The sequence below is a fragment of the Mytilus edulis genome, chromosome 3 (assembly GCF_963676685.1).
Source record: "Mytilus edulis chromosome 3, xbMytEdul2.2, whole genome shotgun sequence".
Taxonomy (NCBI): domain Eukaryota; kingdom Metazoa; phylum Mollusca; class Bivalvia; order Mytilida; family Mytilidae; genus Mytilus; species Mytilus edulis.
In genome coordinates, this window is record NC_092346.1 from 34,850,583 (window position 1) to 34,877,996 (window position 27,414).

The window sequence follows — 27,414 nt, forward strand, 5'->3', positions numbered from 1 at the left end:
AATGTGAAAAAGAAGCGTTTTATAGTCTACATTTTATGCCCCCGTATCAATAGAATATTTAACATGTAAATTTCTTCAGTGACACAAAATATACATCATATTATTACTATACTATATATAAAAATATTAATTTTCGCGAACCATTTAGGTCACGGAAATTCCAAAATATGGCATCAGTAAGGAGAGTTGTGCAAATAATGTGAATACACAGAACCCCCATCCAAATTATCTTTAGCTAAAAGTATTCATCATTTTCTATTTTATATGTACTAACAACATTCCATTTTTCTATAATTTCGATTAAAATATTCCAAAATCTGAGTTATAAAAAGTCAAATGCCCAAAATAAACATTGTCTGATTGGTTGAAGTACTGTGGCGTCAATGATAAGCATAGCAAGCCTCGATGTAAAGCACACGCTTCACAAGAATAAGGAGAGTTTTACAAATAATGTGAATACACAGATCCTCCATCCTATTTATATTTTGCTGAAAATGTTGCAATGTTCATCATTTCTGTTTTGATTCTGCTAACAACATTCCATTTTTTCTTTAATTCCGATTTATATATGTGGAACCCGCAATAAAAATAGATGGCCTCAATGATTTAAACGCAACGCAAAAAATTCCGTTGACCCTGAATTCAACGGATCGATAATAGCATCATCACCATCAACAAAATGTTTACCGTTATCTTTGTGAAATTTCAGTTATATAGTTCTTTAATTAGAGAAATTTTGGTAAGTATTACTTATTAATGTTAAGGTTCTACTGATGTGCTCCTCTAGACCTTTTTGACGGTCCGTTTTATCCCATTTATCTCAATATTATCTCCGATGACAGTAATGTCAACCCGACCTATTCGTGTCAAAAGTGAAAATCGCATCGATTTATTGAACTAATTTCTTCTTAAACTGTGCATGCATTATTTCTGTATTATATGATAACCAATCACATTCACGTTGCATGTTTGCATGAAAATGGTCATGTATTAGTGAATTGTAAGGGCGATGCAACTTGAGGTCAGTGCGCGATCACGTGACATTATTATTTGTAAACAAATTTAAAACATGCTCCCCGCGTAACACGTGTCTGAATTATCCTTTCAAAGTGTTATGAATCTTTCAATCACTATTTTATGAAATATTTCTAGGTTTGCATATCAGTAGTCAAAGTGAATTAAACGTAGTTCTTAGTTGTGTTTTTTTTATATAGAATTAGAAGGTAAATCTACATAAGGGGGTCTCATTGGGGGGGGGGGGGTGTTCTGATCCCAGATCCCACTTACTGTTTTGTCAGATTCCCATATCCCGCTTACACTATGTACATGAGCAATTTTCATTTTTTTGTCATTTCCGGGGTCCTGCAGAACCCCATTTCCCGTTTTCACGACAGACCTCATTTCCCGTTTTCATGACACAATAATTTGACTTTCACGTTTCACGCTTGCGAAAAATTGTCAATATTGGTCACGCTTAGACCCAATGAGAACCACACACTAGTCAGTATTTAACTTCACCCAAAAAGATGACTCAACTTCCCTCTATATTTAAAACCTGCATACTAATTTAAATAGCATTTGCTCCCCTTGAACACTATTTGGCCCCTTCCGTGTCATTTCCCTTTGCTGAAAAGTCATACTTTAAGTCCATTTACAGTAACGGCTAATATTTGATTTTACCATCTTAATTTCAATTTTCATATTGAACACATTTGACCATTCAATATGAGTTCCCATGTATTTTTGTCATATATGAAGGAGGTTTTAGGTCATGTTTTCCTAAACACCTTATTGCTATTTGTCTGTCTGGATTGTTAAAACCACAAAATCAAATATTGATGAATATGCAAGTTTTCAACAATCCCGGAACATTAACAAAGATGTGTGTGAGAGGGTGAAAATTACCCTTCTGATGTACTGATATTTTTAGCACCCCAAGTGAGAATCTAACTCAGGACTTTCAGCACTGTAGCCATCGGTCTTAACCACAAGATCACGAACTCACATTTGATGAACTAATTTCTTCTATATTAACTGTACGTGCATAAATTCTGTATTATTTGATAACCAATCACATTCACGTTGCATGTTTGCATGATAATGGGTTCTGTATGAGTGAACTGTAGTGTATTGCAAAATTAATGCAAATTGTGACGTCAGTGCGCCTTCACGTGACATAATTATTTGTAACCAAACCGGCTTCTCATGTAATGTAACGGTTTATTTCGTCTTCTGTGATATTTTATCCTGAGGATAATTTGTCCCGGTAATTTTTTTCCAGGCATGGTATTTCATTTCACAGGTTGATTTTTCCCAGAGGAGTGAAAATCTATCAGATTTCTGTGTTATGCGGATAGTATGTACGGGTATATATTTGCCGTATTATATTTCACAGAACCGTGTGAAAAAGAGTCCCATTAACTACTATGTAAGTTACTCTCAATCAATATATACCTGACTATAATTATAAAATGTTTACAAAGGTAAGCAACTGTCTAGGGCCAGGTAAGGGAGGGGAAAAATTAGTATTAGTACTATTTCGCAGAACGATAAACAGATGCATAGACAGACCAAGGGGGTGGGGGAAATTTAGCTTATGACATATATGTAAGAAATCATTGAAGCTTGATGGGAGTGGGCAACCCTCTGGTCCATCAGAGCCCCCACACCTTTTTGAAAAGTTCTGGATCTGCCACTGAGATTTGCAGGTTTTCTTAGTAAAGATACCTTAAAATATCACAAACTGTGTGCTTTCCAGACCATAGTTTACATTTTTTTTCATATTTTGCCGTGTCAAAATGACCTAAATTTAAAGGACAGTATATAGACCCAAAAATGGTATATCACATTCTACACATCAAGATTTTAGCAGGAAAGACTGCCATTGGAGTTTTTAACCATTGTGACTTTTTAATTTGATCTACTCCACTAATTAAAGTCGTTGAAGTAGAATATTTAATGTAGGTTTGTCCACATTTTGGTATATATTAATACATGTTTAGAAATAATGTTGAGCCTGTTCCTAGATGCCTGTTATAGACTTCAATATTTATTGTTTATTGAAAATAAATGGAATCAATTCTTTCAGAAAAGTTTAATTCTATGGAAATGTATCCCCCCTTTTATAAGTTGAAAAGGCTACATAGAGGTCAATATACAGTCTCCAACAGAAAACCAAAAAAGGAAAAATAAAGTGAATTTTGGAGAATTATTAAATGTACATGCATTTGAAATATTTAAGATATATTGTTTCAATTTTTTTAGTTCTAGGTTCCACATAACTACCATTTTAGAAAACGATTTCAATGCTAAGTCTATTAGAGGGATATTTGATTTTCATTGGTTGTAAATATGGAATCTTATTCAGTGGCAAAGGAAATAGACACTGACAAGTCTTAGATAACATTTTATATAGTTTTGAATTTTTCTTCGTCAGTTGACTAAAATTAGATGGAGGTGTGTTCTAATTTCCAACAGAGGAGCAATCAACCTATATCAATATGTGCATGAAGCAAATTGATAGTTGCTAGATACTGAATGATTATATCCACAATAAAGGTTTAACCTGTGCATATATACTTAAAACAAGATAAAAAAAGTCATGTCTTTTTCAGGACTTCTGAATCCAATCATGTAGTATGGAATGTTATTGAGATATGGTTTGGGTGGATGGATGGTCATGAAGGACCTGTAGTACAAAGTATATCACTGGATTTAGCTCTTTGTCTAAGTGTATTATTAAAGTACTTTGCTTTGAGCTCAGTTCATTGTTATGCAATTCATTCTTTGTGAAATTAAGATTTGACAGACAACTCTAATGGACAAGGATTTGTCAAAGTAGTATCATCTCTATGTACAATGTAAGTATTCAGGAGATAAAAGCATTCTATTTTGATTTGAACCATACATTTTATAAAAAAAAGTGGGAACAAATTTACCGGACAATGCTACTCCCACTACTAGCAATATGATGCTAGGTTGTTTTAATACATCTGTATTGCCTGCTGATGACTCGGCCCTGAGTGTAAACGGTCCTTCAATTAGGAGGGAAAAAATTATAAGGCCTATCCAGTCTAAGGGAGCTACCATTTGATTTTTATGGGGGGAGCTAGGATGAAATTTGAAAAAAAAGGCAGGACAGGATTTTGAGTAAAAAAAAAAGGCAGGATGAGTAACTTGGCAAAAAAAAAAAAGGCAGGATGACAATTGTTGTAAAAAAGTCAGGATAAGCTAAGAAAAAAAGAGGCAGGACCGAATAGACTGAAAAATAAAAAGGCAGGACAGAGATTACAACTAAAAAAAAAGGCAGGACAAAATTTTTCATCTTAGCCCCCCCCCATAAAAATCAAATGGTAGCTCCCTAATCGATTTCTAAAACTATACTTCATTGCACATGTTCAACATTTTTATACAACCACAAAAAATTTGGGGTCGTAAATTGGTATCCTGTCCGAAAGATGGTTTCTGGATAATAACTTTATTATAAGTCAACAGAAATCAACAAAATTATAACACAACGTTTATAACCACAAAAGGAAGCTTGGGATTGATTTTGGGGGTTATGGTCCCTAAGGTTTAGGAATAAGGGGTACAAAGGTGCCCAAAACAAGCTTTAATCTAGTGTCGGTTTAAAAAGTTGTGTATAAGTATTTCAATTGTTCTGAAATTGTACCACAATGTTTAATACCATAAGTAGAAGGTTCGGATATATTGTGTGGGTTATGGGACAAACAGTCTAATAATTACGGACCAAAAACAAACATTTTTGTAAATTCAAGACCCTTAATTGGAGTTTGTCCAGAATGGTTCTTGAATTACCTAATACCAATGCTTTATGAAATCTTCTTTGAAAATTGGAGTTATCTTTCTTTGTTCAGTCAACTTAAATCAATTATACAATATACAATGCAATATTCACTTTATTACCAACTGATAAATTAAAGCAGTCATTAATAACCATTCAGTGATTGCAAGCACTTTCTAGGGTATGCCCTTTTACAAATGGAAAAATTATACATTTTTTTAGTTTCTGATCTCTTAACTGAAGTTTGTCTCCTCTAAATGTTTCTCATTTCAGAAATTAAAAAGAAAATTTCTTTAGATATTTTTGTTTGAAAGGATTAATATTCAGCAGCATAGTGAATTGCTCCTAACACAAAAGCAAAACAAATATTTAAGTTCATTAGACCACATTCATTCTGTGTCAGAAACCTAAGCTGTGTCATCTATTTAATCACAATTCAAACTCAGAGCTGTTTCCAGCTTGAATGTTGTGTCAATACTAGCCCCAACTGTTCAGGCTTCGACCTCTGCAGTCGTATAAAGCTGGGCTCTGCGGAGCATCTGGTCCATTCATTTGTTTATTTTTCAATTTGTGTGAATTAACATAGTTACAGTAAATGCTAATTACTGCACTTTCATACCACAACATATATTGTATTGGTACATGTATCACTCAAATGTGTATCCATATAACAAAAAAAAATGAAAAGGAATAATTTTGCATTACCTTTTGAATACTATGACTTTTTAGATATGTAGACATATTAAGACTCATTAGTAGATGTTGATAATATTGGCTTAAAATGCTTGAAATTCTATCAGATTACTTTTGGAGCAGTTATGAGTTTTGAAATTAGAAAGATCATATCATATGCAACAAGTGTAGTAAGTTTCAAGTTGATTGGAATTCAGCTTCATCAAAAACTACTTTGACCTAAAACTTTAACCTGAAACTCCCACTTCCATTTTCTATGTTCAATGGACCGTGAAATTGGGGTCAAAAGTCTAATTTGGCTTTAAAATTAGAAAGATCATATCATAATGAACATGTGTACTAAGTTTCGAGTTGATTGGACTTCAGCTTCATCAAAAACTACCTTGACCAAAAACTTTAACCTAAAGCGGGACAAACGAACGAACGGACCCACAGACCAGAAAACATAATGCCTATCTACTATTGTAGGTGGGGGCATAAAAAATTTAATAAATAACACTCATAATGCTCAGATTGGTTGTCATCGTGCAACATAGTTAATAACACCATATAGAAAAAACATAGAACTCATTTTGTCATAAGACACTGTCAAACATCCATACATACTATCCACACTCATCTGTGTCCACACTTGTAATCTTAATAAAAATTGTTTGTTACATACGGAAATCTGAATAATACATTTTAATATTCTACTCAATATATTATCTTCGTCATGATAAAAAATCATTGTCACATTCAACTTAATATCCCGAAGTTACCGTACAAACGCTTACGGCTTAGTATTGAGATATGTTCCGTTTGGTTCCGGTCATGTTTATTTTGTTTAACTTATATTCTTGTCATATGCAATTCACCATTTTGTCCGTTTTTTGTCGATATAAAGGTTGTTTTTTTAAAAGCTACCAGTGGCGGATCCAGAACTTTTCCTAAGGAGGGGGGGGGGCGCTAACTGACCTAAGGGGGGGGCTCTCCAGTCATGCTTCAGTGATTCCCTATATAATCAACCAAATTTTTCTTACGAAAGGGGGGCCCGCGTCTAACGTGCGACTCCTCGATGAAAAATCCACCCATATAGTTTTTCAATAAACAATCGACATTCTTATGATGTGAACCAACTATCATAGCCCTCTTCTTGGCGACTTGTTCCATCATTCATACGAGGCTTTAAGTTACTTCATACACGAACTTCTTAGGAAAAGAGAAATGAAGTTAAAAGTATCGTTTAATTCTACTTTCCGCTATAAAGATGATGTTCTCTCTCTAAATAATTCAAAATTGGTGACTATGTTGAACGTATCTATCCAATTGGATACAACAGAAACATTTAAGTGTTCTTCATACCTTGACTCACATTTTAAAAATTACATTTAGGGTCGGTTGAAAACAAAACTTTCTGACAAAAGAGATATCGGTATACAGCTTCTCAATTGCGAAATTTCCATTAATATGTTTACAATATTCCAACAGCGCTTGCATACGGAGTATAACTCTACCAGTTGATACGATATTTACAGTAGGACTTGTATTTTCTATCATGATTTCATTTTAAGATGGTTGCTGCTCACAAGGAAGATATTCAACCAAGAGTTCCATGTCATGAAGTATGAATCCTCCCTTCGTAAATTTTGCAGAGTTGGCTGATCGTTATGGAATACCTGTTTCACAGCGAATACGGTTCAAATATCGTAATTAAAAATTCCGTCCCCTTATCCCCGAATGTTGCCTTTCAAACTGACTGGTTACCAGGTTTTGGCATGAGCAACACGACAGATGCCACATGTGGAGCAGGATCTGCTTACCTTTCCGGAGCACCTGAGATCAAGTCTAGTTTTGGTGGGGTTCGCGTTGCCCAAGTTTTTTTTCTATATTGTCTTAAGTGAACTGTCGTTTGTCGGTTGGTCTTTTTCCATTTTAGCCATGGCGTTTGAGTGTCCCTATGGTAACTTCCACCTCCCATTAACAGTACTTTTGACTATATCCTGGTGGTAAATTTGTAATGGTGGAAGATGCCAGAGTACTCGGAGGGAACAACCGACCTTCGATATGAAAACTATTAATTCTAGTATAAGAAAAGAAACGGAGGAGAGAAAACAGTTCTGAGCTTCCAAGCTGGAAAATACCAAGCTTTGATGTGAGTTTAAAGTGTTTTCTCCTCAGCATGAATGAACAAGCATAAATGTTCCTCCACACATTTTTTTTAACAATAAACACATGATTCATAACATAATTTTGGCTCGTTGATAATAATTAAAAAACGCAGTAAACGAATTCCACCTACATGTCTTTTTGAATCTTGTTCATAAGACAACTACGAAAAACTAATAAACAGGCGTATGCTACTCCTATGTGATGTTGATCCAGTAATAGTTATAGAATTAGAATATACTTATTTAGCTGTAAATTAGAAATCTCTCTGCAAGAAACTATTAAGACCGTTTCAGTGTAAAGTGCTTTCATTATGATTAATATGACTGATTTTGGAGGAATATGTTTTATTAATGCAATCAAAAACTTTGTTTTATTGGTTTTATTGAAAGTATCTTTTGAATATAGGTATTTTTATACCATTTTCATGCATTAACCTGTATTATTGTCGGAAACGATATGTTTTATTTTTGCCCAAATGAAATATGCTTTGTCGCGCAAATGGAAGATTATTTTGGCGCAAACGTAAAGCACCGGAAACTACAAATGAGATAGAAACGTTGTCTCTCTTAAATTAAATGCATTATGTTTGCTGTTCTTAGTGCTGTTTTAAGGTCGAAAATTACAGCTTCCGATGCAGTATTGATTCGTTTGTACAATACATAGTATCTCCAACACGATGTAGGAAATACTTATCTGTGATTTCCTAATAAAAAGCTTTGAATAGCAAATATAAACAAATATGTCGTGTCCAGTATCTTAGTATTTCAAATTGATTTAAAGTTTGCATGTCAATTAGAATGTACAAGTTAACAAGATGTCAAGAAATGCGTCAAACTGTTATATGTTAAAGTTTTAAAAAGTGTTTCAATCGAAGTCTTCCTGACAAAACCTAATAAAAAACTAAGTCGATATTTTCAAATCTATAAATGTATATGATACTGAATTTGATGAAGGCATAACGTGAATCTGAAATCACCATCACCGGGTAAGTATGAGACAAAAAGTCACCAGAGATATTTTTAACTTTTTTTTACGAAGAACACACCCTAATTGTACAGAAGCAGATTACCAGTTCAACCCAGCATCCCACTACCTATTGTTCTCGTCCTGGCTATACCTAAAACAATTATATATCATCGGAGAGAGTTTGAACTTTAAGCTTATAATTAATTTTGTAAAATCTAAACAATTTCAACAGTTAATCAAATAATTTAATGTTTGCATACAAGTAGGGACATTTTCGATGAAATAAGTCAAACAACTTAATAGCTATGAATTTTATTTTTACACATTAAAGATAATATTTATTTTCTATTTGTGATTCGAATATGACGTGTTTCTTTCGCTTTGTGAACAAACCCATGCTCTAAATCCAATAAAATCAAATTATCATGCACTTGATATATTTCCTTAACTTTAAAACACTTTCAAATTCTTTTCAATGGTGCACATGATGTTATTAATTCATTTATTACACTGTAAAGTGTTGCATTCCAAAATTGACATATTTGACCTAGATACGACAACCGTTCATGCTGGCTCAGCTGTTCACACTCCTCCGTCTGAAAAATCACAGTGCCAGCCGAAGAGCCTACACGAACGCTTTTACCTTTATCGGACATAGAAATTACCTCAATTGTCCTATTCAGAATCGAAATAATTGATGCAAGCTACAATGTATACTTTATTGTAGTTTTAACATGGGTAGCTATCGCTATCACTATCGCTCGGACAAAAATAATCACAAATATAGTGCCTACCCATGTTAAAATAAAGTATAGCTTGCATCAATTATTTCTTAAATAGATAACGACAACAAACAGTACATGTGTTGTTTAACATTTTCGTCGACAATCTAAGAATGATTCCAATTTCAACGACCCCATTGTTTCTCTGTTAAGGTGGTACCTAACACTACAGGGAGATAACTCTGTGAAATCAGCTAAACGTTTTAACAACGTTGTTTTGTTAAAGGGATATTAAGCTTCTCAATGATCAAAATTGGTGTTTGTCAAACTGCTATATAACCAGTGTAATTTTTCTGATAAAACGGTTGGTTCAAAATTTTTGAAATTTTTATATTTTTGTAAGAGGGTCAAAGTAAATACTTTGACAAAATTTTATGGAAATTAAACGAGCCAAATTAATTTTAGTGAAAGTGTTCACTTGGGTACCACCTTAAGTCGTTTTTCTCAATCAAAAGGGAAGACATTTCATTGTCTTGTTTTAATGCAATAACTTATATTTATGCGTCAACTTGTCTTCTAACAAATGTTCAATTTAATAGATGACCTGTATTTCTATAAAATAACCGTAAACTGTTATTTTTGATAAACTTATTAAAAAAACGAAGAATGAATTACTAGGAATAAGAAAACCAACAAAAAAAGTGTTTTTTTCTCGACGTAGTAGAAGGATAAATTCTATTTAAAAAATATTGTCGATTCCGACTGCAACAGTTGTGGTAATAGAATAAATAATGCACATTTCTGTTAATTCAAAACTTTTTAATGGGACATATCCACTGTCATCTATTTTATAGAAATACTCCGGTGATAAAACCAGTAAACAGGTTGAGTTGAACTTTTTTAAATAGATAGAGGTCGACCTTCCCACTCACCATTTTTTGTCCGTTTGTTTGACTCTCAATGATGGATACATACTCCGTCATGTCTGGTTTAGATTTGATGATACGTATGAAGAGATTGTCGCGATATCTGCATTTTAACAACTCGTACAATAACAGTTGTTTCGTAACTGCCCTTTCCAAATGAACTGCTGGCTTTACCTAAATTACTTTTAATTTCCCTCCTGCAATTCTCTCTATTTAAATACAGTCAGAAGGAAAGTACTTAAATGATTGTTCTCGTTCTTGTTACGCATGAAATATTTGCAGCTGGACGTTTTTAACAAATATCAACTAAATTTTACCTTTTTAGTTTCCACTTGTTTTACTCTAAAATCATTCGAGTCAATAATAGCAAGATATTCTATAGGGAAAACAGGAGAATCAAATTTTCCCAGAATTAGGTTGGCCTTTTGTGTACGCAGGTGAAGGAAGTCAAATTAGGAGCGCTGTAATTGGATGTAAGGATAAAATATATTTTTTTATTTATCTATAATTAATAACTGCAGTGTGTATATTTACAATATAAATGTTGAAACCTATTGAAATATTTTCTAGAGAATTAATCGGAAAGACTTCCAAAATTTCATAAATTTGGTGCAAAATGACGGTGGGCATGGATAACATTAACAAGCTCCGTTGGAACAAAATGTGGAAGTTGGTCATGATACTATTTGGCTTTAATTTTTAAAACAGAATAATAAAGTACTAATACAACATATAACTGTTTTATCCAGGTTTTTATCTTAAAAAGTGGTAAATTTAGAAAATGTTAATATTGTCGCCTATGGCAGAATAAATAGTACCGTTTTCCTTATAGGATGATAATTTATAATGTCCCTTATCTTTTATTATAATTTGGAGTGCGTCAGAGTAATATTGATATAAAACAAGAACGTTAAACACTCTGAGACAGTTTACTGAATAATGTTAATATGATCAAATAAGAACAGAAAATCCTGCAAAAAATGCCTTATACAATTCTTGACAATTAAAATATTTAGTAGAGAAGTCTTCTTTCGTTCGCTTTTTTATATATGAATTGAGATATCTCCGCCTTAGTCTTTAAAGTTGTCATGATGATTAGACGAAAAAATTCAGTAACAATGTGTTATCAAAATGTTAGTTCTGAAAAAATCTGACAAAGAAGAATCCGATTTATACAAATAAACCTAGTTGTATGACAAAAGCAATGTTACAGAGTTTAACTGTAACACTTAGCCTTCAAACATTTTAATGTACATTGATATATATACAGCAACAAACACATATTATCTGACATTAATCCTATTTGTTCGAATTGTATAATGGATCGACAGTTTAAAAGCCAATTTTACAATCTACAGAATTTTCATTCTTTATTTAAGAACCGAGTAAAAACATGAGTATCACTGAAGTAGTCCGACCTAATCATTCATCATTTCCATGAACGATTGCGGATCAGCCTTTGCTGTCATTTGTTCTTGTTTTTTCGTCTTTTTGTCAACCTCTTCTCTATATCTTATAGCTTCTCGTTGTAGTAAAGTATTTTCTAGCTTTCCTTCCATTAGTTCACTGCAAAATTAGAAATATTATTATTGTAGTATTAAAGTTCTTTATGGCCATTATTCATGAGTGTTTCTCGTTTCTGGTTTTTAATATAGATTATACCGTTGGTTTTCCCGTTTGAATCGTTTTACACTAGTCATTGTTGCTGCCCGTCATAGCTTGCTTTTCGGTGTACGTAATGGCTCCTTGTTTAAGGCCGTACCTTAACCTATAATGGTTTACTTTTATAAATTGTGTTTTGGATGAAGAGTTGTCTCGTTGGCACTCATACCACATTTTCTTATATCTGTTATGTATTAAATATGAACGTGTGATTTCCAAGTCTTATTATGAACGTAAACAATTCACGTTTGAACATATATACTTGGAGTTCCCAGTACAGAATAATATTGAAATTATTGTTCTTTGTCTGTATATCACAAGCCCAAACATCTATTAAGCATTATAATAATCTTTATTGTCATAAAAACTTTAATAAGTTTGTGATAAAAAAAAAAAGTGATAGTAATGCCATAAAATGAAGAATCTAAAAGACCAGGATAGCTTTGAAAGAAAATGTGAACACATATCTAAGAACAATAACTCGTACTTAATTTTGTTTACCTGAGATCTATTTGACCATCGCCATTTAGGTCTAACTGGCTCATCAACTTGTCAATCTGGTCTTCAGTTAGATCAATTTCACATTTCTATTTTGGAAAAAAAATATGATATTTTGACAAAAATTATCATATAGGACTAGGATTAGCTACCTAATTCCCATGTGAGATCTTGTATCGTTTTAGTTAATTTCCCAGAATGTCAGTTAACATTGAAAATGATTGATTGATTGTTGGTTGCTTTAGGCCACATTAGCACAAAAAGGCTATATGGCAGCAAAACATTGAAAATGTTGTGTAGCTGAAGATTCGTTTGTTTATATTCTGGAGTTTAATTCTAAAAATGAAAACTTCTTCATAAAAAATGTATACCAGTTTTATATACATTTTGATTATCCATCATTTTCTATATTTATGTAAAGAATGAAATTGTTGTTACTTGGCTACATGTAAACAAAAATAAAAAAATATATCAAAGCTGAAAGTAACAAAAAAATAAATAGCTTTACAAATGGTATGTCTAATAATAATCTATTTTTTTACACTAGTAATTTTGTGGTCCTTTATAGCTTGTTGTTCGGTGTAAGCCAAGGCTCCGTGTTGAAGGCCGTACTTTGACCTTAAATGGTTTACTTTTATAAATTGTTATTTGGATGGAGAGTTGTCTCATTGGGACTCTCACCACATTTTCCTATATCTATATATTTAAAAAAAATTACCTTAACACCCATAGATAGCTCCTCTCTAGATATCTGCCAGTCGTTATCTCTATCGAACGTTTTTAGCAAATCTATCATCCTATACCCAGATTTCTCTACATATTCTCTGAGCTTCGTCATAGGATCTGACGCTAATAATTTTTCGGGATTTCGGGGTATTTTACTAGCAAAGCTGGCCACGTCAACCAAAACACCTCCATATACTGTGACTAAACTTCGGTCTTCTTTCAACTCTTTCTCTAATGCTTTAAACGATCTTCTTACCATTAAATTCTATTTTGATAGCAAAATAAATACATGTATATGCGTATAAATTGTTATTAGGATGGAGAGTTGTTTCATTGGCACTCATACCACATCTTACTTTATCTATATATCGTTTTTCATATATTTTTTTTCTTCTGTTAATACCACAATCAGTTAAGTTTCTCTAATAGGTGTTTACATTAAAAAAAAATACTTATTACTTTTATTTAGATAACGCCTAAAATCAGGGGAAATTCCAGGATTTTTGAAAAAGATGTAAGACTGTAAAAAATAACATATGTATACCGGCGAGCTAAGCGCTACGAACGATGTTTTTAAATGTTGCTTTGCTGTAAAAATATTAATCGAGAGAACATGTTCTATTGTTTGGCTATCGAAGGTGGACGCAAGCTCTCTCTGCCTCCCACTGGTTCCCACATAGCACATTATCATAAAAGAGATGCATGGAGAACTGATACAAGTTAAATGTATGCGTCACTTACGTATCGAACATACAAGTATCAGATTTAAAAGAACAATACTAGTATAGGTTCTGGGAAAAGTCAAATATGTTCAGTTGGTTGTTTGTCTTGGTCAAAGGTAGATAACCGAAGTAGAATTATATTCGATCAAAATTTATAAAATGCAATAAACACCCAATACTTAAATTACGTAGAACTTATGTTTACTTTTAAGCTATGTCGATTCGCGGGGTTCATCTTTTTTAAATATATTATCATTATTTCTAATAAGCTTACCGCAAAGTCTAAATATTTCAATGTCTTTTTGTCATTTCTATTTACGCCTTCTAGTATAAAAAATCCTCCATCACAGCCGTACTCGTTATGTCCAATCTAGAAATAAAATTTATATTATCAATTTGATGATTAAAATTGAGAATGGAAATGGTGAATGTGTCAAATAAACAACATCCCGACCTATGAGCAAATAACAACCGAAGCCCACAAATGGGAAAATTCCGCACCGGAGGTGGACCTCAACTGGCCCCTCAATAAATATTTGTACTAGTTCAGTAAAAATGGACGTCATACTCAACTCCAAAACATGCACTAAAATAAAAAATAACAATTTCAAAGGCCAAATGGTCCTGACTTGGAACTGGCGCAAAAATGCGGCAAGTTTAACTTTTTGTCTCAAATGTACATGATAAAGATTACTCTATATAAACACGTTTCATGTAGACGATAATCGGCATCAGTATTACATGAGGGTTTGGATGGGATTAAATGATTAAAGAATAATAAGAATAATGTCCTTAAAAATGAAGATTAGAGAATAACGGGCAAAAAAAAAATGAATATTAGAGAATAACGGGCAAAAAAAATGAAGATTAAAGAAATGCGTGGTCTAATTTTTTAGAGGTTAGAGAAAAAAGGGGTTATTTTTTTGAAGATTCGAGAAAAAAGGGGTGAAAATTAAATGTTTACAGAATAACAGACCCCACCCCCACCCCACCCCCACCCCCATCCAGACTCTCTTACATGTGGGTTTTTTTTACACTTTTTCAGTTTACGTATTTATCAAAAATTTATGCAATTGAAAACTGAATAGTGAAAGAAATTGTATTGTGTCATGGACATGAAATAAACATCCCTTGAAATGCTGTATTCTTACTGGTACTAGCTTTAGCATATCAGTTACAGTAAGAAATGCAAACAATGATAATTTCTATTAGATGTAGATAATCAAGTTAATGTGGACAAAGCATAAAATGCACTTATATATGTACAATACGTATGCCAATTGTATTTCTGGAAAGCATGAAGTCCATTTTTATATAAAACAAAATGTGTATACACAATTTTACAGAAAAGTGGAACATTAGCAAACACGAAGAATGGTTTGAACTGAAACGTTTGCATTGTCGATACATTATAAGAAAACTTAAGCGCTGCCTCTGCAACGTCCTGATTTGGCTCTCTTGCTAATGAATATTTGTATATTGGTTCGTCTTTTACACTACACGTTTAACTCTTGGTCATCTTCTATAACCTTCAAGTAACTCTTCTATGTTCTTATTACTTACATACAATTTAACTAAAGCTTCATTGACTTGTATACCAGCTGCTATGTGAGGTGCACCTTCTACAGGTATTCTACAGTGCGTGCAATGCAACTCTCTTAATATTCTGTTAGTTTTTAGCGCATCCTCCATCGCTCGTGCTCCTTCTAGACCGAATCCATTCATACTGACATCTAAATACTTCAGTCCTTCATTCAACTTCAAAAAAAAGAACTGAACACATGACCGTCCGAATCTTCCTGTTTCTCCATTAGACTTTACCATTAGTCTGTTACAAACATTGTGTATGCATGTGCCTGTGTCTGAATATATTATGGTCTTGAGTGTGTGCGAAAGAGTAACAGAGAGAGCGATAGATAGATAATGAGCTAGTTTTGAAATTTGAGCGCATGATATACATGTTTTTTTAAATGGTTCTATTTATGTTTAACACTTATTGTTTAATAGAGACGCACAGAACAGCAACATAATTTATGCATAAAAGGTAAGTGTCGCCTGACTGGTGTTTTTTTTAATAAAAATATCAGTATTTGAAGCGATTATCTGTGATCTTCGTCGGAAGTAACATTTTTTTTCAATATTTACAAGCATAGTGCAAATAATACGTCAAATGGAAATGAAACATAAGACGCAAAAAACACCATCTTTTCTCAAATTTTATTCCAATTCACATTCTTATCAAGATCTAATATATTTATTATTGAAAACATCATTATCAGACTGACCTTAATCCCTTCGGCCAGTGCAGCGCATCCTTTGCTTTGGAAGTGGTTCCAGCTGAGATCTAAAGTTTGTAAAGTCACATTTTCATCCATTATCTTACAGAAACTATCAGCACCATACTCCTCAAAGCAATTATGCTTCAAAATCAATGTTTTTATTTCAGAGTTTGCCTGAAAAAAAAGTATATTGGTTATTTCATTTTATTTACACTCGAATCAGACTAATCGAAAGACCAAATTAAGTAAGATGTTATGAGATAGATAGATACTTTATTCTGTAAAAACTAAATACGAGTTTTTGAAATAAAAATATTTTTCCATTTTTGTCAAATTTTTCTCAGGTGATCTTTGTCTGGGGTAGAAAATCCATAGTGAGGAATAATCAAAACTATTATAAACTTTTAAACAAATTATTGAAGCAAAGACAGTTCAGTTCAAAACAGAAGTGATGAGTAAAGAGCTGGTGATAACATGGTTCACAAGCAGTGTCATTAACCTAGTGGTTGTAAAAACGCATCAAATACACTAAATGAGTTTTAAAAGTAGAAATATTGGCTCTAGTAAAAATAATTATGTATTTTTTTAAATCTGGTATAAATTGTTTACTTTATGGTGAAGAATGCATATTTATATTTACCACTAGCATATCATAGAATGCATCAGCAGCTGAGTCATCTATTTCATTCCCTGAAATTCATAACAATTATGATTTATTTAAAATTTCTGTACGGTAAAAAAACAGTAAAATGATAAAAAATACCGAGTTCCAAGGAAAATTCAAAACCAAAAGTCCCTTTAAAAAATAGCAAAATCAAAATCGCACACACATCAAACGAATGGAAAATAACTGTCTTATTCCTAAAATGAAAGAAGTTCTTTTACTGCTTTTTATGTTTACTTTCTCATTTTCTCATTGTTCTTGTGTTTGTATTTCTTCTCAATTATTTTTGATGACGTACGATTTTGTACGAACAAAATTAATCATAACTTGCAAATCCACACAAGACGTTATGAATGAATGAATGAATACTTTATTGCAAAAAGCATATATATGCTATAGCAACGAAAAACATATTTACAACATGACAAATGATAAACAGCAGAGATCAATACATATAAATCATTACAAGAAAGCAAATAACATAAAGTAACAATATGTGATCTGATTGACCACGCAGATTTAATGTAGTTACACAATCTTTTAATATGTAAAACAGACTTTAATTTAAATAGATACTGTAATTTAGTAAGGTTTGGCCAAGAACAATAGAATTTTGGCAAATATATAGGCCTAATTGATCTATAGGCAGGGCATACTATTTTGTATCTTCTTGCTTTAAAAGTGACTGTAACAAAACTTCATTTAAAAAACATTTATGTAAAGTCTTAAATTTACAGATATTCGAAAAAAATATCTATGGACTTAAATCTTTTACTTTGATTGTCTGCAAAAAATGTTAAAAAAAACTATCAACCAAGGTTATTATGGTGAAAACAAATGCTGTTAAATTTGGTGGGTGGAGTTTATACTTCCGTTCTTGAGTTGCACTTACAAACATATTAAACGTAATCGGGTGTTTCGCCTTGCACCCAGTAATAAACCAGTAACTGTTCGAATCGAACACCAAATGTAAATATTTCACCTTAGAATATTAACACAATAAATAGTACTTTTATAAAAATACCTGTTAAATTTAAATGAATAATGGTTTTGTTTTTAGTTAATAACTCGCACAATGCCACAGCTCCTTCTGATCCTATTTTGTTTTCAGATAATACCTGAAATTATATACATAAAAATTTAGCGGAAGGTGTATGTAGCCAATATAATTAATATTTGGCTTCATAGTTTTCATTTGATTTCCGCTCATTTATACGTGTTTCAAATGGTTTACTGAAAATTTCAGGTATAAAAACTTCTCTGAGTGTCAACTGATTTTATATTCGTATGTACTATATTGCTTCAAATTGTTGTTGAAATCGTTTTATTTCTTTAAACAAGATGCACTTGTATAATGACGGTATTAAGGGTGACATCATTTGCAAACGATAAATAGTAACGACTTTTTTGGGTAAATCTCTTTTTTTATTATTTTATTGTGTTTCCGAGTACTTGCAATAATTCAGTTTTTATTACCAAATTGCGACTTTACTTCGCATGAAATCACATTTTTTATTTTATTTACTCTTCAATTATCCGCTTTAACAAAGGTTTTGGTGAGACTAGCCTGCAAGTTTTCAAAGAAAGTTTAAAAAAGTACTAAATTCCGAGGAAAATTCAAAACGGAAAGTCCTTAACCCAATGGCAAAATCAAAAGCTCAAACACATCAAAAATATTGTATCTGATTGCGCATTTTTTTCAAATATTTTTTTAAACTCCAAATCTAACTTTTAAAATTATGAAGATATATATTTGAACACCAGCTTACACATATGATTTCCAAAATGAATCCGACGAAAAATGTGTATCTTCTTTTTTCGTCATAGAATATTTTTTTTAAGAAGTATTCTAAGATTGTCTTATAACAAAATTAAATGCATCCAATATTTAAAAAAAACATTTACCAGCTCGGATACGTATGAGTTGTCCTTCAATACTCTTGTGAGATATGTTGCACCTTCCCCGAGTATGTAATTACCCTCTAAATCGATTCTCTCGGTCACTGTGTTAATCTGTGGAAAAAAAGAACATTTCAATTGGAAACGGACACTCTTTCTTTAATTTAACCAAAATATAAACTATTGTCAATATAATGGATTATTTTTTGCGACTGTCATACAAGTGAGAGGTTTTACTAGATACTCTAGATCTTCTGACATCGGACTCGGACTTCTCTTGAACTGAATTTTAATGTGCGTATTGTTATGCGTTTACTTTTCTACATTGGCTAGAGGTATAGGGGGAGGGTTGAGATCTCACAAACATGTTTAACCCCGCCGCATTTTTGCGCCTGTCCCAAGTCAGGAGTCTCTGGCCTTTGTTAGTCTTGTATTATTTTAATTTTAGTTTCTTGTGTACAATTTGGAAATTAGTATGGCGTTCATTTCACTGAACTAGTATATATTTGTTTAGGGGCCAGTTGAAGGACGCCTCCGGGTGCGGGAATTTCTCGCTTCATTGAAGACCTGTTGGTGACCTTCTGTTGTTGTTTTTTTCTATGGTCGGGTTGTTGTCTCTTTGGCACATTCCCCATTTCCATTCTCAATTTTATTTACTCAACCAGGTTTTATACAATATCCATGCAGAATGTTTCGTTATAGAATGACACTGTTTTAAAAGTCCAAATATAACTTCTATAATCTGAAAAGATGCAGAAATATCCGGTTTCATAGTACTACTTACAGCCAATAACATTCAAACAATGCACCCACAACAGAAATATCCGGTTTCATAGTACTACTTACAGTCAATAACATTCAAATAATGCACCCACAACAGAATTAGATTCGGAAATGCAATTGAAGGTAGGCGCTTCGGTTCATTCACATTAGTATAACACTTAAAAGAAATTTCTTAAAATGTCCTGTACCAAGTCAGGAAAATGGCCATTGTTATATTATAGTTGAAGTTGTTCGTTTCTGTGTGTGTTACATTTTAATGTTGTGTTTCTGTTGTGTCATAGTTCTCTAATATTTGATGCGTTTCCCTCAGTTTTAGTTTGTAACCCGGATTTGTTTTTTTCTCAATCGATTTATGAATTTCGAACATCAATACGACGGTTGCCTTTATTTGACGTCATGGCCATGTAAAATATATTGTCACCAATAAGATACATGTAATAGACTTTAAAACATAAGTAGATACTGAAGTATAAATGTTGCATGCATGGTAAATGAATTATATAATCTCGTTTAAAAACATCCATCATGTTGTCATTTTCTGTTCTGTAAAAATTAAGATAACACAAGTACCGAACTCCAAGGAAAATTCAAAATGAAAAGTCTCTTAACCAATGGCAAAATCCAAGCTTATGCAAATCAAACGAATGGAAAACAATTGTCATATTCCTTGGTACATGCATTTTAATGTTGAAAACGGTGTATTAATCCTTGTTTTATAGCTAGCTAAATATCCCACTTGTATGACAGTCCATTGATTGTTCTTTAAATTAGGGTACTTCCATAGATGGAATCGTCCAGATAACGCAAAAAGTTTATTTTCAATGCCCCTCATCTTTATTTTAAGTTCGGTTTTTATTTATTATTTTTAATTGTTTTCAACATTGTCGTTTGAGACTGTCTTTTTACTGTCTATTTGCTTTTCTTTTTTCCATTTGATCAAACCGGTTATGATGCGATTTGAAAACATATTTTGTATTTTTTTTAAAGAATAGGTTCGTATATTCATATGCTGGATGAGTGGAACTCGTCAACAGATAGACAGAAAAAACAAAGGAGTTTAATAATGCGTTGTGCGCAAGTTATTTTTTCCGACAACGTCAGTGATACCAAACAAAACGAAATAGAATAAACTACCTTATCTTGTATGAATATCTGTACTTCGAAATGAGTTTACTAGTAAGATTAACCAGGCAAATAACTTTCTATAATAATGTCTAAACTCAATTCTTACCTCTATATTGCCAGCAATAGCACGCATTCCTTGAGGTCCTAGTCCATAAAAAATGAAAGCAAGGTTAACCAGGAAATTAACTTTCTATAATAATGTCAAAACTCAATTCTTACTTCTATATTGCCAGCAATAGCACGCATTCCTTGAGGTTCTAGTCCATGAAAATGAAAGCAAGGTTAACCAGGAAATTAACTTTCTATAATAATGTCTAAACTCAATTCTTACCTCTATATTGCCAGCAATAGCACGCATTCCTTGAGGTCCTAGTCCATGAAATTTCATTATAAGATTTGTGTCCTGCATATGTTTAATGAAGTAGGTAATAGGCTGTACTCCAATCTCCTCACAATGGCGTTCATATAACCCTACACCATTAGGGTCAGTTTCATATCGTTCTGGGTAAATAAGTCCTAAGGAAGAAAAAACTATATTTTTTAAATAGAAACTTTATATAAATGTGTGGAATTGACATAACAGAGATTATTTTTTTTAATGTTGCTAATTAATGTTGTTGACATCCACATAATCTATTAAATTCGCTATTAGTATAATAATATACGGGTAACAATATCAATTTCTTATTTATCGAAAAAGAATAACATTTGCCGATGTAGTAATTAAGATTGTAATCGTGTGTTTATAACTAGCTTTAAAACCATGTTCAATCCACCATTTTCTACATATGGACGAATTTACAGCAAGTCAGGAATATGGTAGTTGTTTTTCTTTCAGTGGATGTGTTTCAGCAATTGATTTTGCCATTTTATAAAGGACTTTCCGTTTTGAATATCTCTTAGAGTTCTGTAATTCTGTTATTTTACTTTTTATTTGCAATGTTTGGGGTTTTATTTTGTTGAAAAACATCATTCTGATAAAGTATATTTCAGATAAAATTTTCTTGAAAATCGGAATACGTATGTTGATTCGATGCAAGTATTGTAAACAGACTTATTTAAGCGAGCGATTTGTTTAAGTCTTGTTTGGAATTAGATAAATTATATAAAATCGCTGATGTGTCCAACTATGATAAGGAATATTGTGGATTTGTTTATTTTCGTGGGTACCAATTTTCGTGGATAAAGGAAAACTTGCATATTCATGGATATTTAATTTCGTGGTTTTACCAAAGTCTGTATATAAGTCTAAACAAATTTGTCATCGTTGAACATTTGATTTAGTGGTTTACTTGTACCAACGAAATCAATGAACATTGGTAACCCACGAATAATCATGAATCCACAGTACATCACAAAAATGTGCTTTGTTAACTTGTTTTTACACATTTACTCACTATCAGCTTCTGTTGGATCAAAGTCTGTATCATATTCTTCGTTGGCTTTTTCATCGTCACTTTCTAAAGATGATATATTAGATTCATTGTCCTCGAACACGTCGGATCTGCCATCAGCAGCATCATCTTCTATATATTCATCTTGCAAGTGTCTTGTCAAATCAGCACCACTTAACCCACGTATTTCAAACTCATCTCCTTCAAATGTTCGTTCTTTAATTATTTCTTGCGTAAGATCTGGTAGTTTTTGTCTATATTCTGTAACATACAACGGGTCACCGATTCGGTCATCGCCAGTAATGGCTTTTAACCTGGTGAGGTCTGTTATAAGACCTGAAGTATCTTTCGATGATCTTCTTGATTTTGTTTCCGAGACACTGTCCTCGGGTTTAATGTTCATTAACTCATCCTCTTCATTTAATTCAAATTGTGCTGGAAGTTTTGACGGCGACGAAAGCCTCGGTGGTTGAACAGTCGGTCCGTCTGTTCCGACAGGCATTGGAACTATTGAGTATTACAATCTTAAAATTTATGTTTAGTTATATCTGTTTGAAAACTTCACTGAATCTGTAAAGGTATACACAAATGCTATGATACCAATATCAAAACTGAAGAATAACGTTTTAGCGTCATTTCAAAGTTGATTCTGCAATGAAAAAATTAATTCGCTGGTTGTTCCACATATCACAAATTTGAATTCAATTAGATAATTTTGGATACAATATATGAATATAGTGTACCGCTCAATTTAATCCCTCACCTATTCCTCACACAAATGAACCCCAAATATAAGCAATAATTAAGTCTATTAATCGAATGACATAAAATCCCATTTACGAAGTCGTGAATAATTTGCACTACATAAACATTAGTTTGTAATTTAAATTCTCATTGTATGGAATATTCACCAAAAAATGCATTGTGTAGATCTTTCTTCTCCGTTGAATTTAAATCAAATTTTGTAACATTTTAATTTGGTAATAATGTTGATGTCGTATTTGTATATTGAACAGGTCTGACAAAAGATAAATAATGGTTAATCAAATACCTACTTACATTGAAAAATATGAGGATGTAATTTACATTCGAACCGCGTAAATTGTACCTAGTATATAAAATACAACATACTCTTACCTATTATGTATGTTTTGTGAACACATTGTTGTCAGTATAATGGAATTTAATGCGGCTGTCATACATGTGTGAGGTTTAGCTAGCTATAAAACTAGGTTTACTCCACATCATGGCTTAAAGGGGAGACAGTCAACAAGACATTTCCGTATTGAATTTGAATATAAAAGAGGGACGAAAGATACCAGAGGGACATTCAAACTCATAGATCAAATATAAAATTACAACGCCATGGCTAAAAAAGAAAAAGACAAACAGACAAATAATAGCACACAAAACACGAACATAGAAAAATGTCAGGTGCTCCGGAAAGGTAAAAAGATCCTGCTCCATATGTGACAACCGTCGAGTTGGCTCATATAACAAACCCGGTAAAAGTATAATTTGGTAGGTCACATTCGTGAAAAGGGAACGGAATTGTAGTAATAACATAAGGAATATATAATATATACGTGTTATTATACAAAGGGAATATTCTACATACTTTTAATTTCACACATAATATTATTTAGGTTTTAATTTAATTAATCAATCGCCATATTGGAAAATAGCCCAGTGACAAAACATTTATAAAAAAATGGTATAATAAGTAAAGACTTGCGTCATACTTTATTCAGTTCTCGAGCCCGCCTTCCTCAAGTGTTTCAAATTTACCATTTGCATATGATCGACTAATAAATCTTTCAAGAGCTAAGCATAAAAATGTAATATTAAAATTCAAGTGCACTCGGATATATTATGCAAGTACTTAGAATTATCTACCAGACATACTCTTAGATACTTACCAGTAAATGGGCTATATCTGTTGATATTTGTGATAACGTTTGACTTATTTCACTTTTTGATTTCAATTGTAGTTTTAAAGTACTTTTGAAAAATTTATACTATAGTAATAGAAATCGATTTTTTTTTAACATTTTCAATAATAAGACTACCATTCAAAATTATGAGGAAGCAAAATAAAAACTTGACTTTAGATAAACCCCTAGATAATAAGCAGATAACATATGATATCGACCTTATTTGATGAGATACGGGACAGGATTATAATACTTGAAGCGTTAGGGTTTTATATGCTTCCCTTTTTTGTTGTATAGCTTATTATTCATTGGTAGTTATTTAGATGTATTTTTTTTGTTTTGTTTTATGTGATAAGATAATCAGTTCCATGTTATTTGGTTTATCTTGATTTCAAAGAATTATATTGTTGAATTCTATAGCCTTTTGATAATAGTAATGCCTTACGCTGCAGGCTATTTATTTATCCTGGCTTTGAAATTAATATTCTAATTTGAACAATCATGATGAAGAAAGTCCAGAAGAGCGCTCTAGATGTAGAAAATGTATTAAATGTTTATTCCATACTCAAACAAACAGTTGTTTTACCAATCTGATAAATTCTAATTTAGTTTAGAATATACCAACAACAACAAAAAAGAGACATAAAAACTCATCATATCTACCAGGATTCAAAGCTAGAGTTTATCTAGTATTATTTTAAAGTATAATGCACAGTAAATTTACAAAAATAACATACACAAAATAATTTATGTAAGCGCAGGAACATACGAACGGTTTTACCATTGGTCACGTTAATTTTGATATATTTAGTCGTGTGTGTACTATGATACATTTTTACTTTGCGAATCGACATAGTCATGTTGAATAATATGCACTAATGAGCAACCATATATTTAAAAACATGTTATATGAATTTGTACATGTGTAATAAAGACTCAAAATATACTAAATAAATTCATCATAGATACCAGGATTGAAATTTTGTATTTGCGCTAAGGTGATACCAAGTAAAATAATCCCATGAATATAACCTCATCATAGATACCAGGACTAAATTTAGTATATACGCCAGACGCGCGTTTCGTCTACTAAAGACTCATCAGTGACGATCGAATCCAAAAAAGTTTAAGATGCCAAATAAAGTACGAAGTTGAAGAGCATTGAGAACCAAAACTCCTAAAAGTTTTGCCAAATACAGCTAAGTTAATCTATGCCTGAAGTAGAAAAGCCTTAGTATTTCAAAAAATTCAAAAATTTGTAAACAGCGAATTTATAAATATAACCATATCAATGACAATTCATGTCAGCACAAAAAGTGCTAACTACTGGGCTTGTGATACCCTCGGGGAAATAAATCTCCACTAGCAGTGGCATCGACCCAGTGGTTGTAAATAAAAAGAATGCAGCATACGAAACGTAAAAACAGATGACAACAAAATAAGTTCAATCTAAAATTAAAAACCTTTGGCGGTAGTTTTCCTCCATACAAATAGTAAAAAGTTTTTGGATCTTGTTAAAATCTTATTCAAATTAAAGATTTTATGATTTTATTGTCCTTATTTATATGCAGTTTATAACTTATATTTTAATAACTTATTCATACTGATTCACAATATCCATATACATCGCTTGAGACGGTATTTGCTTTGTTTTGAATGTTATGACATCAAATGTTGCATATACGACTAAATGTAATTAAGTTTTACATTGTGATGGTGTTATTTAAAGTTCATTATAAATATAACAATAGTGCAAAATGAATGAATGAATTATTGAAATAATGATTTTGTTCTTAAATACCTATAACAATGTAAGATACATTAAATTTACTCTTTATGGAACATAATTTGAATTTCACAACCATTATTCTTTAGAAATATTTCTAGTTTCTGTATTGTCTGGATAATGTTAATATCAAAATAAATATAACAATCCAAACGTTCGATTCCTAAGTTATATAAATCATTACAGGAATTGTTCAACATATTCAGTATATACATGTACAGCTAAATTATTCTTCAGTTTAGCTGACTTTAGAGCCTTCTACACAAAACTTTGAATGCAGTAGTCATATATTTCATAAATATTTCAAAGCGTTGAGCATGTCTCGGGAGAACTTTTTATAAAGTGGAATGAACGTATGGTTTTCAAAATTAAGTTTAGAAGGAAAACTTTGGTTCATGAAACAAAAGAATGTATATGTTTACCAAATCAAAAGTATGTATTTAAATTGCTAAATGCAGTCGTCATGTATGTTCTTTTCAAACCCTAAAAACGAAATGACTTTTGAGGAACCCTTTCTAACACTCTCCAAGCAATATGCATGAGTTTGCATACTTCCATATGGAATAAAAAAAAAAGTCTTAGAAAAACCGAACTCCAAGGCAAATTCAACAAGAATGTGTCCATAATACACACATACCCTACTCGCACTATCATTTTCTATGTTTACTGGACCGTGCAGTTGAGGTAAAAACTCTTATTTGGCATCAAAATTAGAAAGATCATATCAGAGGAAACATGTGTACTAAGTTTCAAGTTGATTCAACTTTAACTTTATCAAAAACTACCTTGACCAAAACTTTAACCTGAAAAGGGACAGACGGACGAACGGACGGTCGATCGAATGACCGGCCGCACAGACCAGAGAACATAATGCCCCTTTACTATCGTAGGTGGGGCCTAAAAAGAGTAAGTGAATAAAAAGTGACAAAATAAAACGATATCAACCAACGAAACTATTGAAAACATACCATATTCCTGACTAAGTAGAGGCATTTTCCGAAGAAACTGGAGTTTTATTCTAGGTACTAGCAAGAAGTTTTAGCAATCCATCCATGCCTGCATGACTTTTTCTAACGCTCTCGTGTATAATTATTTGCACTTTCTTTACACATTAAATTGAGGAAATCATGCAATGATCTTCAGTTGTGTGATGATCGGTTATTAAACTATATAATTTGGTATATTCGATGTATCGTGCAATATTTTGCAAAGAAACTTGATAAGAAATTATCAATTACCCTTACTACTGTGAAAAAAGCAACAACAAACAAAGATAAGTTCGAATCTCGAATGCAAAATATTGAATTGATTACTTTTCTGTTTTTACCTGAATCTTTGGGCTTACCTTTGTTTCAGTTCGAATTAATGAATTCATTGTTTTTATTTTAGTGCATAAAGGTTCATGATAATAAACAAACGTTGACCAGAAAATTCAGTGCGTGTTATTTCAGATGAGAATAACAAATGCAATTGATAATCCTTGTCAACTCTTGTATGAAATGAAGACTTTCTACATGTTTTATTCTTACAAAACGAATATAAATTTTACCTTAACACTGTGGCAAATCTGTAATCTATCCTTTATCCAATTTTAAAATTGACTCCATTAATTGGCAGTAATCCCCATCAGATCCGTGGCCTGTGACACAGCGTCTCCATGACAGAACTAGACCTAAAGAG

At 32.2% G+C, this 27,414-nt stretch overlaps 1 protein-coding gene across 1 annotated transcript; it reads right to left on the reverse strand.

The window, feature by feature from the left end:
• Positions 1 to 11,491: 11,491 nt before the first annotated feature.
• LOC139516308 (leucine-rich repeat-containing protein 74A-like) lies at positions 11,492 to 27,414 on the reverse strand. Its single transcript, XM_071306343.1, has 12 exons — positions 27,284 to 27,414; positions 22,018 to 22,663; positions 20,952 to 21,136; positions 18,719 to 18,826; positions 17,838 to 17,931; positions 16,790 to 16,839; positions 16,156 to 16,323; positions 15,434 to 15,628; positions 14,145 to 14,240; positions 13,141 to 13,413; positions 12,426 to 12,511; positions 11,492 to 11,828 (listed from the first exon to the last, which is right to left on the reverse strand). Exons 2-12 carry the CDS (start codon positions 22,514 to 22,516, stop codon positions 11,681 to 11,683), a joined length of 1,902 nt encoding a protein of 633 aa, XP_071162444.1. The 5' UTR covers positions 22,517 to 22,663; positions 27,284 to 27,414; the 3' UTR covers positions 11,492 to 11,680.

Excerpts from the sequence above, each read along its gene's own strand:
- LOC139516308 (XM_071306343.1), bottom strand. The coding sequence starts at position 22,516 with ATGCCTGTCGGAACAGACGGACCGACTGTTCAACCACCGAGGCTTTCG. Across the intron at positions 16,324-16,789 it reads CATTCTATGATATGCTAGTG|GCAAACTCTGAAATAAAAAC; the intron begins GTAAATATAAAT and ends CTTTTTTTTCAG. Across the intron at positions 14,241-15,433 it reads AAGCTTTAGTTAAATTGTAT|ATTGGACATAACGAGTACGG; the intron begins GTAAGTAATAAG and ends TTTTATTTCTAG.